This window comes from Magallana gigas, chromosome 3 (assembly GCF_963853765.1).
Source record: "Magallana gigas chromosome 3, xbMagGiga1.1, whole genome shotgun sequence".
In the NCBI taxonomy this organism is placed as follows: Eukaryota; Metazoa; Mollusca; class Bivalvia; order Ostreida; family Ostreidae; genus Magallana; species Magallana gigas.
Window position 1 is genome coordinate 13,758,205 of NC_088855.1, and position 15,716 is coordinate 13,773,920.

The following is a 15,716-nucleotide window of genomic DNA, read 5'->3' on the forward strand; positions in this document are numbered from 1 at the left end:
AGACGCAATGAAAGAATCTTAGCTGTGTTTTACAAAAGAATTTGCATCAAATCTTCCAAGTCTCATGAAAAAATCCTTGACATACAAAATTTAGAGAAAACCATTTTTATCAATCAATTTTAACAGCCAAAAGAATATGTTGTTGGTATAAGGTTAAAATTTTATAGTTTATGAATAAACAGCAAGTACATGTATGAATTTGTTTGCAAGTCTTCAGTAAAATACACAGCTCTGGTTTCATTAAAGGTAAATGTGAAGAATGATTTCAGGGCAAAGAATTGTTAGAGACTCCATTAATTTGGTTTAAAACAACTGGATGATTATGCTGTTTTAAGATTATTCTTGCCTGCTGGACAATTTTTGTATAAAAAATATAGTAAACTTAACTTTTTTTCAGCTAAAAAATTTAATTCTCTAAATAATGCCTTATTGATAGCAAAATAATATTTAAATTATTTGGTATTTTGTTGATGACCCAGTCGCCTTAAATAACTGATGAAACTATCTCTTGTGATGATATAATAAGGAAATGAATCTCTTGTAATAAATATTTTATTTAAATTTGACATCACAAGTGAATTTCAGTAGATCTCTTGGTTTCTGGCTCCAAGAACCGTAGTGGGCCCCTAGTATCTGCCAGGACTGCTGATAATCTTTTGAGGCCATCTTCCAGTCAAAGTAACTGGAATTGTGAGTGACATTACTGAAATGGTAAAATCAAGTTTTAAACAAGTCTGCAACTGAAAATAAAACTGATAATTGAAAAAATAAATAAAGACATTGCTATTTATTAATTTTTAAAAAATGTCATACCTAGATTTTAGATGAGGAAAATTTTCAATCTGTACAAACTTCATAAGGTCCATAAAACAGTGAAATATTTCTCTGCTGCATATTTTACTCCTAAAAAGAAAATCAATTCATTGCAATGTGATATACATTTGTAAAGTAAAAAGAGCCAGTGGAGGCCAAGGATATATCGGTAAGTACATTGTACTAGTACTTGTATCAGCTCTGAAACCTATAGGTGTATGGTGCATGATTAGAGTTCATTACCTGGTACTGTGTAAAGTTCAGTGACTTGGCCAATGTTCAAGTGTGATACCAGTACTATACATGTATGTAGTACCGCTAAGTCACAGCTGTGTATACAGGATTCACAGTATACTTGCACTGTATGTTCATTTTGTAGGATGAGAAAATGCAAGAGGTCATTGACAAACCTGTATGAGGATTAGGCCGAAACAAGTTGTTTCTCTCTCTCTCTCTCTCCCTCTCTCTTTCTCTCTCTCTCTCCATACCTGGCCTTTTCTGGGTTCTTTAAGTAATCTTTCTTTGTGAGCCCTTGGGGTTTCCCTTCATTGATCACTTCAGGTGTTTCCATGGAATTGAACCATATTTTTGCTACAATTTGATACAGAATGACAAAGCTTATGAAAATCAATCAATTGTCTTAGGCTATAGTAATTTTCTTTCAGTTTTAAGGAAATAGCTGAAGTTAAAAAAATATGGATATGGGTCTATCTTTGTTTTTTTACCTTCATTGGTAAGTATAAACTCACAAGTTCTTTAAATCCAGAAGCAACGAGTTGCAACCGATAAGGAAAAAATCTACACAATCATAAATTATATCACTCATTTGAATTAATTTAGAGTAGTATTAACAGCTACTGTATAAAGGTTTATTTTCGCCGTGTGTTATTTTCCCTCTTCGATGCTTGCAAACAGTTTCGCCCCGTCTTGAATTTTCCCGGACATAGTTGTGTTTAAAGAGAGATAATTTGATACCTTGGGACAAATGGGCAAATGGGACGAAAATAAAACGGAATATTTCCTTGATTACAGTATGATGTTCATGACAGTATTAGAACATATTTTAAGGACATATCTCAAGAAACTTTCAATTTGTACTTTGGGCTATTTCAGAGACATGACAGCCTTAAGGAGTAATACTGCTTCAATTCAGAATACATATCTAAAAATTGACTGAAAGAATGGTACTTTTTCATTATCATTATGTACTGGAATTTTAGTCTGACAACAAATCTATCACAAATATTTTTGAGAAAAAAATATAAGACATTTAATGTACAGAGGAAGAGGAAAGAAACTTCAACATTCAATCAAGCAACTACATATAGTCCCTTAGCGCTATAATGTAGAGAATACTGGATGGTTTGTTCATTTGAAATGTTTCATACATGCTGAGGAGGGAACAACTCTTCCAGTTGAGTTTTTCTCTACACTGGCCTTTCCGTCAACGAATGTCTTATTGGACTGGAGAATGGCAGGATGTGTGATATGGAAACCATCTGGAAGATCTTTGACCCCTGATGACCTCGTGATCACAGCTCTTGTCATGGCCTCCTGACTGAATGGACATCTGCCAAATAAAAAAATTTCATATATATTGATTGAATAAACTTTCTATAATCCTGCTAACATTCAGTTTAACTTTAAGGTCACAAACTTCAACATTTCAAATACAATGGAATTAAGTCTGTAAGTGAAATGGAAGTCTTACTAAAGCATTATTTCTTAATGTATTTGAACATCTATATCTTTAATTCTCAAATATTTGAAGAAAACTTCTTGATCCTATCAAGTTACAGATAACAAAGTTGGACTGTATCATGAAAAATACTCTATTTCATATGTAGAAATGTTGGTCATCCTACCTGCCAATGATTATGGAAGAAAAATACACTGGTGCTTGCAGGAAGTGACAGAGTAATGCCCCTTGACATCCTAGAACATTCCATCTTGCCATTTTGTCACTACAGCTCATAGACAAAGTTCTCTCTCCTCTTCCAGGCTTGATTCTAAACAGCCCCACTGAGTGGTACCCTGCCCCTTCTCCAAGGGGATCTTCCCCACCCCCAGCAACAGGTTTTGCTCCAGTTCTAAAAATATCCGACTGTGGTTGTTGCCCCTTCGTTTCTGTGAAAGGGACATTTTCTTTGGTACATTTTGTAACTTGTAAATGTTCATCGTCTTTGCTGTGTTTATTGCAAATAAGACAAGCAGCATTTGTAAGATGATCAGAGGACTCTGAATATTTGCTTGATTCTGTCCCTTCTCCATCAGTTTTTATGTTATCTGAGTCACTTTTTGTAACTTTTTCAGTGCCAGTGTCTTTCGGAGAGAGCACAAGGTCGGATACACAGTGTTCACTTAGTTTTGGACAATTTGAATGCAAACCCTCTTGTAAATTTAGTAAGTCAGAATTTGGAGATTTGTAATCTGAACTGGTTAAACACTCTTCTACTTTTAAACATTTGGGTTTTAAATCACTCTCTGTATCCGATTTCCTCTTTCTACCATATTGCCAAGAAAAGGAATCGCAATCTAGTTCTTCTTCTCCAGATATTGCATCTTTTGGGAAAATGGAGGCATCGCCACCTTTAAGGTATGATAAACTTCTTTTCTTACATATTTAGTACTTCAGTATGTCATATCTTGTTAAGTAGTGCAGAATTTACGATGCTTTTATGAAACAGTATCCAGATTATGTAAACATACTAGGTACATAAATTGACAACTCCAAATAAAGTGCAAGCATTCTGACAACTCTAATATAATACATGCATAAATTTTATAAAAGTAAGACTATACAAAAAGATCATTTAAGCCCCCAGGTCTCATCCATTAAGTACAATGTGCTTACAAGGGGTGTGACTGGAGAAGAGATGAAACTGGACCCCTGGCTTGAGTCGACACTTGTTGTGGGTTGAATCTGCTGAAGTGAATATCTCGCTTTTTCTTCCACTATATGCCTCTTTTAGCTCAGAATAAAGATACCTTGCAGAATGATGAACATTTGTGTATTTTTTTCAGTTAGAAGCCAATTTATTTCTGACAAAAACAGAATTTCACTACATGTAAATCAACAATACTAATAATTTTTTCCCATATCTGCTGAATTAAATTTTAACACAATCTAGTTTTGTCTGAAAATTTCAATATATCTAAAAAAAAATTAGACAAAATGCCTAAGATTACACACCTTAAAAACGCTCTCCTTGCAATAACTTCTGCGTGGCTGTCGTTGACCATGTCTCCTGCAAAATTCTTCTCTCTTTCACATAAACAAGTTATAATATTTGTAATCAGTATCAGTATTATGTATATTCATTAATATGGAGCAATGAAACATAACTACTGTAAATTCCTAATCAAACGCAAGGAATTAATATCCGCATAAAATTGTGAGAAGCCCCTCTCAAAAATTTTAAAATCTCGCTGACATATGTAAACTACATGAGACTATGATAAAATTTCAGCATTCGCGATTTTATGTTCTCACAATATGATGTAAAACCGTTGAATCGTGGAATTAAGCACTCGCGTAAAATATATAAGAAATCTACATTCATATAATTTACATATCTTACCATCAGCACTTAGCTTACTCTTTCCTATGCACTTTGTTCCTGTGCCAAGGGAAACAACTATTATCTCTTCAGCATTTCCTAAAAGATGTAACATTACTAGCATTGAAATTAGTAAGATAAATGTCAGAATCATGTGTTTATAATTATGAAACATTTCTATTTGTGCCTCTTAAATTTACATAAAATGATAAATGAAATTTCTATCTAACAAAATACAAGAACATTGATAAGCCATATACATTAATATTATCTACAGTATAAATGGCACTATTGTTCTAGTAAAACCGTAAATAGTATAACATAAAACAGTACATCAAGCTACTGTATAAAGCTCCTTCTGGGCCAGATGGGAAAGGATTATACACATTGGCCATAGTTTAATTGCGATAATGAATAAAATATAGCGTGGCACTTGCAATTTTAGGTGAAAACATAGGTAATCACAGATTACAAAGCTCACCGAGACGAGACATCACCCTTATGAGACTTCACCTTTATGAGACCACCTTTATCATATTAAATGAAAATCATACTTTATGATCTTGGATATTCATGGATTCTGTTTTGACACAATATCGTATATCATCTGTTAAAAAATTGTATGATAATCATATGCTCATATGTTAATCAATACAATAATATAAAATCAAATATTGCATCCTATCATATTTACAACATATATCATATAATACAATAAAATACCATAATAAACAATGATGAAATATGATATTGTAACATATGATATGACATTGTATTGTGTTATACGTTATTGAATTTGATCACATAATACAATATCATAATATATAAAACAATATAGTATTATATTACAATATCATATTACATAATACATCATAACATTGAAACATATGATATTATATTTTGTTATACTTTCATGTTAAATACTGAAATCTGATTGGTTAAGACGCAGTTAATAATATTTAATATTACCCTCAGCGTTAGCAACGCACTTGGCAACGGGTAACATTAAAAAATGTTAAATGCGCGAAAATTATGCGCGTACGGTTCGCTGTAGAATTCACGTTATTCCTATATAAAAGCAGTAAAATTTTCTTAAAAATTTTAAAAAAGACATTCAGTATAACAAAATAAATAGTGCCTGTTTGTGAGGATAACAGTTGAAATTGACACCCCTCGAAAACCATTGTCAACCTCCGCTTCGCGTCGGTTGACAATGGTTTTCTCGGGGTGTAAATTTCAACTGTTACCCTCACAAACAGGCACTATTTATATAGTATGATATTGTATGATACTGTATCATTTTTGATACATAATATGATATTATATAAATAGTGCCTGTTTGGGAGGGTAACAGTTGAAATTGACACCCCGAGAAAACCATTGTCAACCGACGCGAAGCGGAGGTTGACAATGGTTTTCGAGGGGTGTCAATTTCAACTGTTATCCTACCAAACAGGCACTATTTATTTTGTTATACTGAATGTTTTAATTTTAAAGAAAACTTAACTGCTTTTACATAGGAATAACGTGAATTCTACAGCGAACCGTACGCGCATAATTTTCGCGCATGTAATATTTTTTAATGTTACCCGTTGCTAAGTGCGTTACTAACGCTGAGGGTAATATAAAATATTATTAACTGCGTCTTAACCAATCAGATTTCAGTATTTAACATGAAAGTATAACAATGTATCATATGATACAATATAATTTGATACAACATTGTATCGTATCAAATGATACAATATTATGTGATAAAGTAAAATATTATATAAAACAATATTATATTATACATATTGTATCATATAATACAATATTATATCTTACAATATCATACAATTCAATTTCATGTGATGTGATAATATATCATATTATAAACCAATATCATATAATACAATATCGTATGATACGATATTATATAATATTACAGTATCATATTATACAATTTCATGTGATATAATTCTATATTACCGAAACTAATATCATATCATACAATATCATATGATACAATAATAAAGAATATACAATATTGTATCATAGGATACAATATTATATTTTGCAATATTTTATGTAATAGTGTCATGTGATAAATTAATAATACAATATAATATTATACAATATTGTATCATAGTATACAAAACTATACATTACGATATCATGATACAATATCATAACATAAAATATCAAAAAAATTGATACAATATCATATCGTATCATATAACTTTTTATAATATTACATATGATATTATATTGTATCATATTAAACAATATTGTTTTATACCATACAATACTATATCAAAGGAATCATGTTATATCATTTATCAACAAACACATCTATCTATCGAGCAGGTTTGAGCGAGATTTCTTTAGGAGATTTCTTTAGCATCCTTGATAATGGAGATCAGGCTCTGCATCTGAAGCAACCTCTGTGTTTCATCTATAATATAGTTAAATCAACTATGCAAGCTATCATCTATAAAACATGTGACCTGTTAAAAAAAAACTAAACCTCATCCAGCATCCGAAACCTATGGCTCAGATTCAGCATTCAAGCCTGTCAGGTGCATCAGTATACATAAGACGCATCTCCATGCAAGTTTGGTGAAGTTCAGACCAGTAATAACTAAGATATATTTTTTAGCATCCTTGATAATGGAGATCAAGCTCTGCATCTGAAGCTTCCTCTGTGATTCATTCATATTACAGTTTAATCAACTATGCAAGTTTGAAATAGTACTATTATCTATTAAACATGTGACCTGTTCCAAAAAACTTAACCATATCCAGCATCCGAAACCTTTTGCTCAGATTCAACATTCAGGCCTGTCAGGTGCATCAGTATCATAAGACGCACCATCCATAGAAGTCTGGTGAAGTTAGGACAAGTAATAACTAAGATATAATCATCAGAGGGCACCTGTTTCAAAAACTTTAACCAACTCTAAAAACCTTAACCTCCTCCAGCATCCGAAACCTTTAGCTCAGATTCAGCACTCAAGCTTGTCAGGTGCATCAGTATCATAAGGCGCACCATCCATGCAAGTTTGGTGAAGTAAGGACCAGCAGTAACTTAGATATTGCTATCAAAGGGCACCTGCAACAAAAACTTTAACCTGCTCCAAAAACCTTAACCTCCTCCAGCATCCGAAACCTTAAACTCAGATTCAGCACTCAAGCCTGTCTGGTGCATCAGTATCATAAGACACACCTTCCATGCAAGTTTGGTGAAGTACGGACCTGCAGTAACTTAGATATTGCTATCAAAGGGCACCTGCAACAAAAACTTTAACCTGGTCCAACAACCTTAACCTCCTCCAGCATCTGAAATTTAGGACTCAGATTCAGCATCCAAGTCTTTGAAGTCCATAAGTAGGTCCAGATGCATCATCCATGCAAGTTTGGTGAAGATAGGACAAGTAATAGCTTAGATACAGGACCTGCAACAAAAACTTTAACCAGGTCCGGACGCCGACGCCGACGGTATAGCATAAGCTCCCCCTGACTTCGTCTCGGTGAGCTAAAAAGCAATGCAGAAATCCGTACGTGTCAAGCATACACAGGACAGTAAGGTCCACTCCTTGTTCTTCTGGGGCTTCCCTTTCTTTGGTAGAGACTGGTATTTCTTGTAACACAATTCAGCCACTTTGTCTGCAAACCTTTCATCAAGTTCCATCTTCTTCTGGCTTTAAACCTATCACATTGACAAGATATGAAAATTACCATTGTTATAGAAAAGGAGAAATGCAGACAACTTGGCTGGAACCCAAGACATTTCGGTTTAAAAACAAATGCCCTACCGACTGAGCTGAAGGGTTAAGTGGTAGAAGGTATGGTGTTCTGATAGGGCCACTTCGACCTTCGGTTTTTTTGCCTTTCAAGCAAAAATGTAAAATATGCCTCAGAATCTGCCACCCGTCAAAACCAATTAGATCTATCCCTTAAAACCATCCCCCCCCCCCCCCCCCCCCAACAACTGTTGAAAATAAATTTTCAAAATTTCGTCTTCTGCCTCAGATGTCATTTTATTAGGGTGAACTCGAAAGTACAAAGGTGCAAAGGTGAGAGTGCGAAGTTGCATAGGCAAAGGAGGGATAGTGTTATCGCTCCTTCGCATCTTTGTGCTTTGCATCTTCACACTCGCACCTATGCAACTTTGCAGCTCTCCCATCTTCGCCCTAAAGGTGAATGTGCAAAGTTTGAAGTGGCCCCATCAGAACATCATAAGATGGAGCATGACACTACTGGTAAATCTCTTATACATACACTCTCTTTCCCCTTTCCTTTTGAGATTTCTAAGTAGAAATCTCACACAAGCCTCTTCAATCCACTCACTTGTATTATTTTGTTCACCAATGCAATAGGAGGAATGACCACAATTCAGGTATAAACAGGCTAGGCTAAAAGGTTAACACGTAGTTAGTTTGTACCCAGGGGCTCGTCACAAACTTTCTGCATACTTACTTTTTGACCACCCCTATACTATATTTTGTTTTATAATATTGTTTATTTTATTTGTTAATTTTTTTTTATTGTGTATTCTATAGTCATTAGTGTATGGGTGGTAAAAAAAAAAAAAAAAGAACTTAAGGAGCAAAATAGTTTGGGGCGTGCCTCTTTGGTTTGTGCAAGTAGGAAACTATCATGTAAATATAATACTTAGTATCACACTGTTTAAACATAACTGAAGAGATTTACCCTTGATTTTCAGGTTGGGACCAATGTACATATAAGGACGTACTAGATCTAATGTTTTAGAGATAAAATACCCAATGCAAGATAATATAAGAATCAAGATTTACAATACAAAATGTCCCCAGAAAAACTCAATATTAAAATGTTTCGTTTTGAATTTGAGGAAATTCTGGACGCTCCACATCTTAAAACGGTGTCGTGAAATACCAACAGAGTAAATTTAAAGTACGGAATATGTATTACTAAAACAAGCTTTTATTCATATCACTTAAATGTACGAAAGGAGAAATTTGCCCGTGAGCTTCACAGATTACCTACCATGAAAAGTCAGTCCAGCATGTTTACATCAACACAAAAGAGTGTTAGTAAGGGCAACAACTCCAAACATCTGCTGTGTAATTTATTTTGCAGAAATCTCAAATTATTTTCAAATGTACAATAGTAATTCTAATGCTGAAAGCAAAATTAGAAAGAAAAAAATCATCAACAACAAATCTTTGAAAAAAAAACGTACATAATAAGGTGTATTGTCAAAGTATTAGTTAGACATTTTTGAAAATTAGTTATTATTTAAAATTACTTTGTATAACATCTCATTATTTGTAATTTCAACAAACATTTACAATATTAGTTATGTTGATTTTGCCATTTCAAGAAACTTAGCTTTTTTCAGATACAAGTCAAAATGATACAATTCATAAACTGATATGAAAATGCAAATACTTATTACCATACAATATATTTACTGTAACCTACTATACATACATGTACATGTTCCAAAACATTTGCCAATTTAATGCATATTAATATAATTTATATTAATAAATTATTCCTTTTTGTTGAAAAAAAAACCTCAAAGCTATATTTAACATAATTATATCATACCACATATTTTAAAAGACTTTAAAATACTCTTGACCAAAATAACTACAGTGTTTACAAATAAATAACAAATTTTGATAAATTAATACTTCATATTCTTAAAAATATCTACTAGAGTGTTCTTTCTTTTCTGCAATGTTCAACCAAAACAATGTGTATATGCAAACAATCAGTTATATATGCCCTGCTGAACAATATGAATGACAAATGAAAGTAAAACAAAGTACACCCATTTATACAATGTAATTTGTTTTCTTGATTGGTTTCAATAAAACAAATCCATTCAAGTACAAGCACAACATACACATGTAAATACCGGTAATTAAATATAAATTATCAAAAAATTAAGAAATCCTACAAATTAAGAAGAATAATTTATTTTCTTCTGAAAATCAGAAATGATCCTAATATTATTAAATCTTACAATGTTTAAATATTCTTAACTTAATAAATAAATAAAAAAAAAAAATTATTCATTGACTACCAAAAGCAGTTGATATAACTAGTTGATTTGACAGTTTCTACCGGTAGTTGTGCAATTAACATACATGTATTTTCATTTTACAAATAAAACATGATGGACGATTAAATGAAACAAAAAAATTAACAACTGGGGAACTGGAAACACAGAAGAAAGTTCACTGTCCAAATGTATTTTCCCCACTGTATGCAATATATAGAAATCCATCTTCATCCTTGTGTTCCTCATATACCTGCCCCATGCTTGCACTGGAAATAACAGTACAGTAAATATTAACAGAAGAAGCAGTACCAGGTTAATATTAAAGGTGAGAATTAACCTTCACCTGTAAATTATTTGAAAATCGTTTTATTCATTTACCGTAATATTCAATATTGGAAAATATTGGTTTCAGGGAATGATTATACAATTCATACATACGGGTATTCAGCTTTACTTACTATACCTGTGAACTTAAAATATCTTTATCATACATGTTTCTTATTGAGAATATGCTGCAAAACAGCTCTGTAGCCAAGTCTAGAGTATTTCTTTGAAATTATTGTGACATAGATGACATAGAGTCTAAAAATGCTTATATATATATTCAATATGTAAAATCCTAAGTAACTAATAATTTATGGCATGATAGCTTGTCCAGTATTTGCAGACATTTTAAAGTGCAAGTGATTAAATCAAACTATGCTATTAAAATCATTAAGATGTTTGAGAAAATAAAATGTTACTTAGAAGTACAGAGAAGTGCCTTTCTGAACAGAAAATTTTTTGTATTCAATAATTGGTAGCCTCATCATCGCTGTGTGATCAAATGACATCAAGAATTCAATTAATAAACTAAAACTGTCACGAACAGACATAAGCACACAGTGACAGCTATGATGACTCTTTTTCTTAGTAACTGTGTCACGTAGATCAGTAAACCTATCAGTCATGTGCTTAAGCACAAGTGTGTCTTTACACAATGAACCCACCTAGACTGGGGTAAAACTTTTCCTACAAACAGAAAGATGGCTTTTTCTGAGGGTAGCTGAATCCTCTTCCTAATGATCCACATAAACTGAGCCACAGAGATATCATTGGGGACCAGGAACTTGCGTTTGTCTATGTCCTGAATCTGGGATTTCGGGTCTTTCTCCACGATTACCTATTTTTGTAGAAAAAATGTGAAATATTTAAATATGTTTTCATTGTTTGGCAAAGATGACATTTCACTGTTTACATGCATCTTAAGAAAGTTTATTTTTAAGAAAATGTACATTAAACAGAAATATTTTTATTATTTAACAGAAGTAATTATTAATCAACAGATCTTTTGGCCAGTAGCATAAAATATTCTTAGTAAGGACTGCTGGCATCCCTATCATTTTTATTTGTTTTATAAAAGTAGCATATAAACAATATCATGATAATTTACTCACAGGAATTCTCTCTGGGTACTTGTCCCTAATCTTTGTGGACTCTGCCTTCCTCTGTTCTATAATGAATACCAAACAAATGTTTCAAATATCCTAATTGCATGTGCAATATGTCTCTGACACTTAACAATATTTCCTGAAAACATTATTACATGTAACATATCAACATTTAACTTTAAGTACCTACTTAAATTGTGAGCTACTTTTGACATTCTATAGTACACACATAGAATATACAATATTTTTTTCATTTTTGTCTTTGACGTAACATTTCTATTATTTCCTAACTAACAATATTCCAACCTTCTAGCATTCGTAGTTTGATCTTGAGCAAGTTATGTAAACTTTTTAAATTCATATCATTTTGATAAAATGTAATGTCAAAATATACTCCTCATTTATTACAAACAACACCCACTAGTACATAATTACTATATACAGGGAAATTTTATTTTCGCCCCTGTTGTCAGAGGGCAAATTTAAGACTAGGCGTATTCTATGTTACAATTATTTCTATTTACACAACTGCAACTGGGCGAATTCAAGACTGGGCGAAACCGTTTGCAAGTGTAGAAGGGCGAAAATAACACGGGGCAAAAATAACCCTGTATACAGTATGTAACTACAAGAACGACTCTCAATGAGGTATAACCTTAAAATTCCATTATTTTGCTTTATTTTTATCTTTGAATGGGAAGTATTATATTTTTCATAGAAAAGAAAAAATAGATATACCCTGGTAAGTACATGGCACAATATTTACATTTGCAAATTATATGTTTCCTTGTATGAACCTATATAAAAACAAAAACGTTCAATTCTGTGAGAATTTTTTCATGAAGTCAAGATGATAACAGTGAGCACATGTTGTTTGACGGTTGCATTATTGCAAACATAAAAACAAGGAAATGTTAATTAATTATGAACAATTTTCCTTTCTAAAATGTAACTTTAGGTATAATAAACAGCAATTTTAAAAATTTCACAGGGATATGAACTTGCTTGTTATGAGATCAAATCTTCTGAGAGGCTCTTCAGGCTCAGGATCTGATCATGTACCAACCAAGTTTATATCCCACTGAACTTTTTAACTAATAAAAATTTTCAAATCTTTTATGCGCTTAATTTATTTTTATTTTTTTCTGCTATCTAACACAACATGAGAAAACATGATGAATAAAGACATGCAAGCTTATCATAAGTACATTACAACAAACATTGGAATCTCTAGGGAAAATTTGCCATGAATTCAGGAAACGAACATATAGAAATGAATATGTAGAATCTGTGATATATACACATATTTTATCTGAATTGTCATTACCTCAGTAAGACAATGCATCCACAGTGTATAAAGGGTGACCCGTGTAAACAGAGATGCTTTTTGAGCAAACTGTTTAACTAATATTTTGTGCATAGCTTTTCTAATAGATGAATTAAATGTACTTATAATGATTCAAAAAAAATAACAAATGATTTTAAAGTGTATATTTATCAGTCTTTTTGAGATAAAATTTTAAATGTAATTACCTATCATGGTACCTACAATTTTGGGGATAAAAAAAAAAAAAAAAAAAAAAAAAAACTCACACCGAATCAAACACCAAATATATGACCAGACTAAACGCACAACAATTAGTAGACATTAATTAAGATAAATTTTCAGGTTATTTTGCAATACTTAACTTGCATTTATTTACAAGTAAAGGCCTATTTTGCAGATACCACATTATATGATATTACCTAACATGTAGTACATATACCTTACATACACAGGATCAAAATCCTACAGAATATAACCTACGGATCATGTGTACATTGTAAATAACTTGAGCATGACTACAGATATACGCTAAGCAATGTCTATTGCTGTCATGCTATGTAATGTCATGTACATGTAGGACCTAGCTGTGTACAGTAATTCATGTGGCAACATCAGCAAAGCTCATTTACCAGAGCAACAATTAAGCAATATTTTACCCCAAATCATTTAAATGACCACCAAATTTCAATTTAATTGTACTTTAAAGACAGCCTACCCCCCAATGTGAGTTTATGTAATGTCTATTCAAACACACAATTAATTTACTTCAAGTTGTTCTTAAATCTGGGGTACCATTACATAAGTATATGTGCATACAAAGAAATTTTCTTCTCTTTTCGGTACCTGCTGTGTCATCTGACACATGTAGGTAAACAGTGTATAGCACAATATGATATGTTATAACAAGATGATCTTGTGAAATTTTTCTACCTGTTCAAGTAATTGCCATGAATGAATATCTATAGAATGGCAATAACCTCATCAAAGCTACTTGCCAAAAAGTCAGATTGTATGAGCATGCATGTACTTCTACATACATTTTAAGTAAATTGTGAAATGAAAATTTTTCTTTCCACAAATTAATTTTATACATTGATTAAACTTACAAAAATTCAACAACACAACTTAGATTAATAAATCTTTGACTTTTTGCATAGCAATAACATTATGATTTGGCATAAAACTAAAAGGATATGAGCAGAAATTAAGATGATGTAGATATTGAAATCTCTTTCATTACATAAGTATTGACAATGTAGTCTGTATCACTAACTAGGATACACAAGATGGGTTAAATTTTTAAAAACAAATGATCCTTCACATGGCCATTTTGTAATTATAGAGATCCTTGTAACAATCTCTAAAATCTAATGAAGTATATAAGATTTTTTGTGGAATAGCTGACAGATAATATTAATACTACGTACTATAAAATAATATTCTGAATGATTTATTAAATCCATAATTCATAATTTCAATATTCAATTTATGGAAATCCTGACTAAAATACACAATTTTAAATTTTGAATTAGTACAAGGTTGATAATATTGACACATTTTTTAATCAAACATTTGCTGCAGTTACGGTATGTTACATATACATGTATCAATGTCCTCTGCAACATTGAGCAGTACTGCAGTTATCTTGAAACCGTCTTTAAGTTTTTATATGTGTGTGATTCCAATCTGCATGGGTTAATTTTATTTAATATGTCATGGACAATTAAAGACTAGTGTTTTATTTGAGTATTTAAATGGGTATTTAAACCGTTGAATATGAACAAAACATAAACAGAAAAAAACAAGATTCAATCTACTATCTTTATGGGTATGAAAATAGATATGATTACAAAAAAATTAACAACAACATACATTAATTTAGAGACAGAATGTTAAAATAAATTTTAGTAATATAATTAATACGAAAATGATATAATTCTAAAGAAAATATTAGTTTATCAGTAGAATTTATTCATCTCCTTAGTGATAGAAAGATTAAGAAAGTATTCTATTATGAACGTTTGTTTACCAAACTGAGAAATCGTTGCTCAATATCTGCGGAATATTAGACAATGTTATTCTTCGCCCCCAAACCAAAACTAGACCGTAAACATTTACTATTTACATCGATACTCAAGAAAACATAATCCAAAATAACCATGGATACATTACCAAAGGTATGCTCTTCTCTGAACTTGAATTTCATCTTCCTTCGTTACTTGTTTGCTGTTAAAATAATGTAAACAATGGCAGGTGACTTTTATATGTCTGTCAAACTATGGAGGTGAGCGACTTCCTTTATGACGTCATAGAGAGATCTACTAAAAACAGGGAAAACATATGTTTCACATTTGCGACAACAGTACAAGAATAAAATTTTATAGGCCTAATATTTTTTTCAACAACAAGAAACACAATTTGAGTCAAAAAATCATTTATCATAACCAAAAGAAATTTCATCGAATAGATAAATTAATGTTGAACGAAATGACATATCAGAAAAATATGACATTTATATTTGAAATATTGTGAATCACAACGGACTTCTT

At 31.7% G+C, this 15,716-nt stretch overlaps 2 protein-coding genes across 3 annotated transcripts; both read right to left on the minus strand.

Annotated features, from left to right (window-relative positions):
- Positions 1-541: 541 nt before the first annotated feature.
- LOC105331927 (tRNA-specific adenosine deaminase 1) lies at positions 542-8,101 on the minus strand. Of its 2 annotated transcripts, none has more exons than XM_066078573.1 (9): positions 7,917-8,101; positions 4,395-4,472; positions 4,007-4,061; positions 3,668-3,801; positions 2,679-3,402; positions 2,202-2,383; positions 1,302-1,404; positions 814-903; positions 542-703 (listed from the first exon to the last, which is right to left on the minus strand). In XM_066078573.1, the coding sequence occupies exons 1-9, from the start codon at positions 8,044-8,046 to the stop codon at positions 553-555; spliced, it is 1,647 nt and encodes a 548-aa protein (XP_065934645.1). In that variant the 5' UTR covers positions 8,047-8,101; the 3' UTR covers positions 542-552. The 2 variants fall into 2 exon arrangements, with proteins under 2 accessions (XP_065934645.1, XP_011432606.3); XM_011434304.4 differs by having other exon boundaries at positions 4,007-4,078; positions 7,917-7,979.
- Positions 8,102-10,422: 2,321 nt separating this feature from the next.
- On the minus strand, positions 10,423-15,497 carry LOC105331926 (gamma-aminobutyric acid receptor-associated protein-like 2). Its single transcript, XM_011434301.4, has 4 exons — positions 15,340-15,497; positions 11,847-11,902; positions 11,400-11,572; positions 10,423-10,676 (listed from the first exon to the last, which is right to left on the minus strand). Exons 1-4 carry the CDS (start codon positions 15,371-15,373, stop codon positions 10,586-10,588), a joined length of 354 nt encoding a protein of 117 aa, XP_011432603.1. The 5' UTR covers positions 15,374-15,497; the 3' UTR covers positions 10,423-10,585.
- Between the last annotated feature and the right edge of the window lie 219 nt (positions 15,498-15,716).

What these genes read in the sequence shown, in the direction of transcription:
- LOC105331926 (XM_011434301.4), bottom strand. Translation starts at nt 15,373, where the DNA reads ATGAAATTCAAGTTCAGAGAAGAGCATACCTTTG. An exon ending in AGTACCCAGAGAGAATTCCT is followed by an intron (nt 11,573 to 11,846) that starts GTGAGTAAATTA and finishes CTACAAAAATAG; the next exon opens with GTAATCGTGGAGAAAGACCC. An exon ending in AAAGTTTTACCCCAGTCTAG is followed by an intron (nt 10,677 to 11,399) that starts GTGGGTTCATTG and finishes TGTTATTTCCAG; the next exon opens with TGCAAGCATGGGGCAGGTAT.
- LOC105331927 (XM_066078573.1), bottom strand. Translation starts at nt 8,046, where the DNA reads ATGGAACTTGATGAAAGGTTTGCAGACAAAGTGGCTGAATTGTGTTAC. An exon ending in GCAAGGAGAGCGTTTTTAAG is followed by an intron (nt 3,802 to 4,006) that starts GTGTGTAATCTT and finishes TCATTCTGCAAG; the next exon opens with GTATCTTTATTCTGAGCTAA. An exon ending in AGTTGTTCCCTCCTCAGCAT is followed by an intron (nt 1,405 to 2,201) that starts GTATGAAACATT and finishes ATCAAATTGTAG; the next exon opens with CAAAAATATGGTTCAATTCC.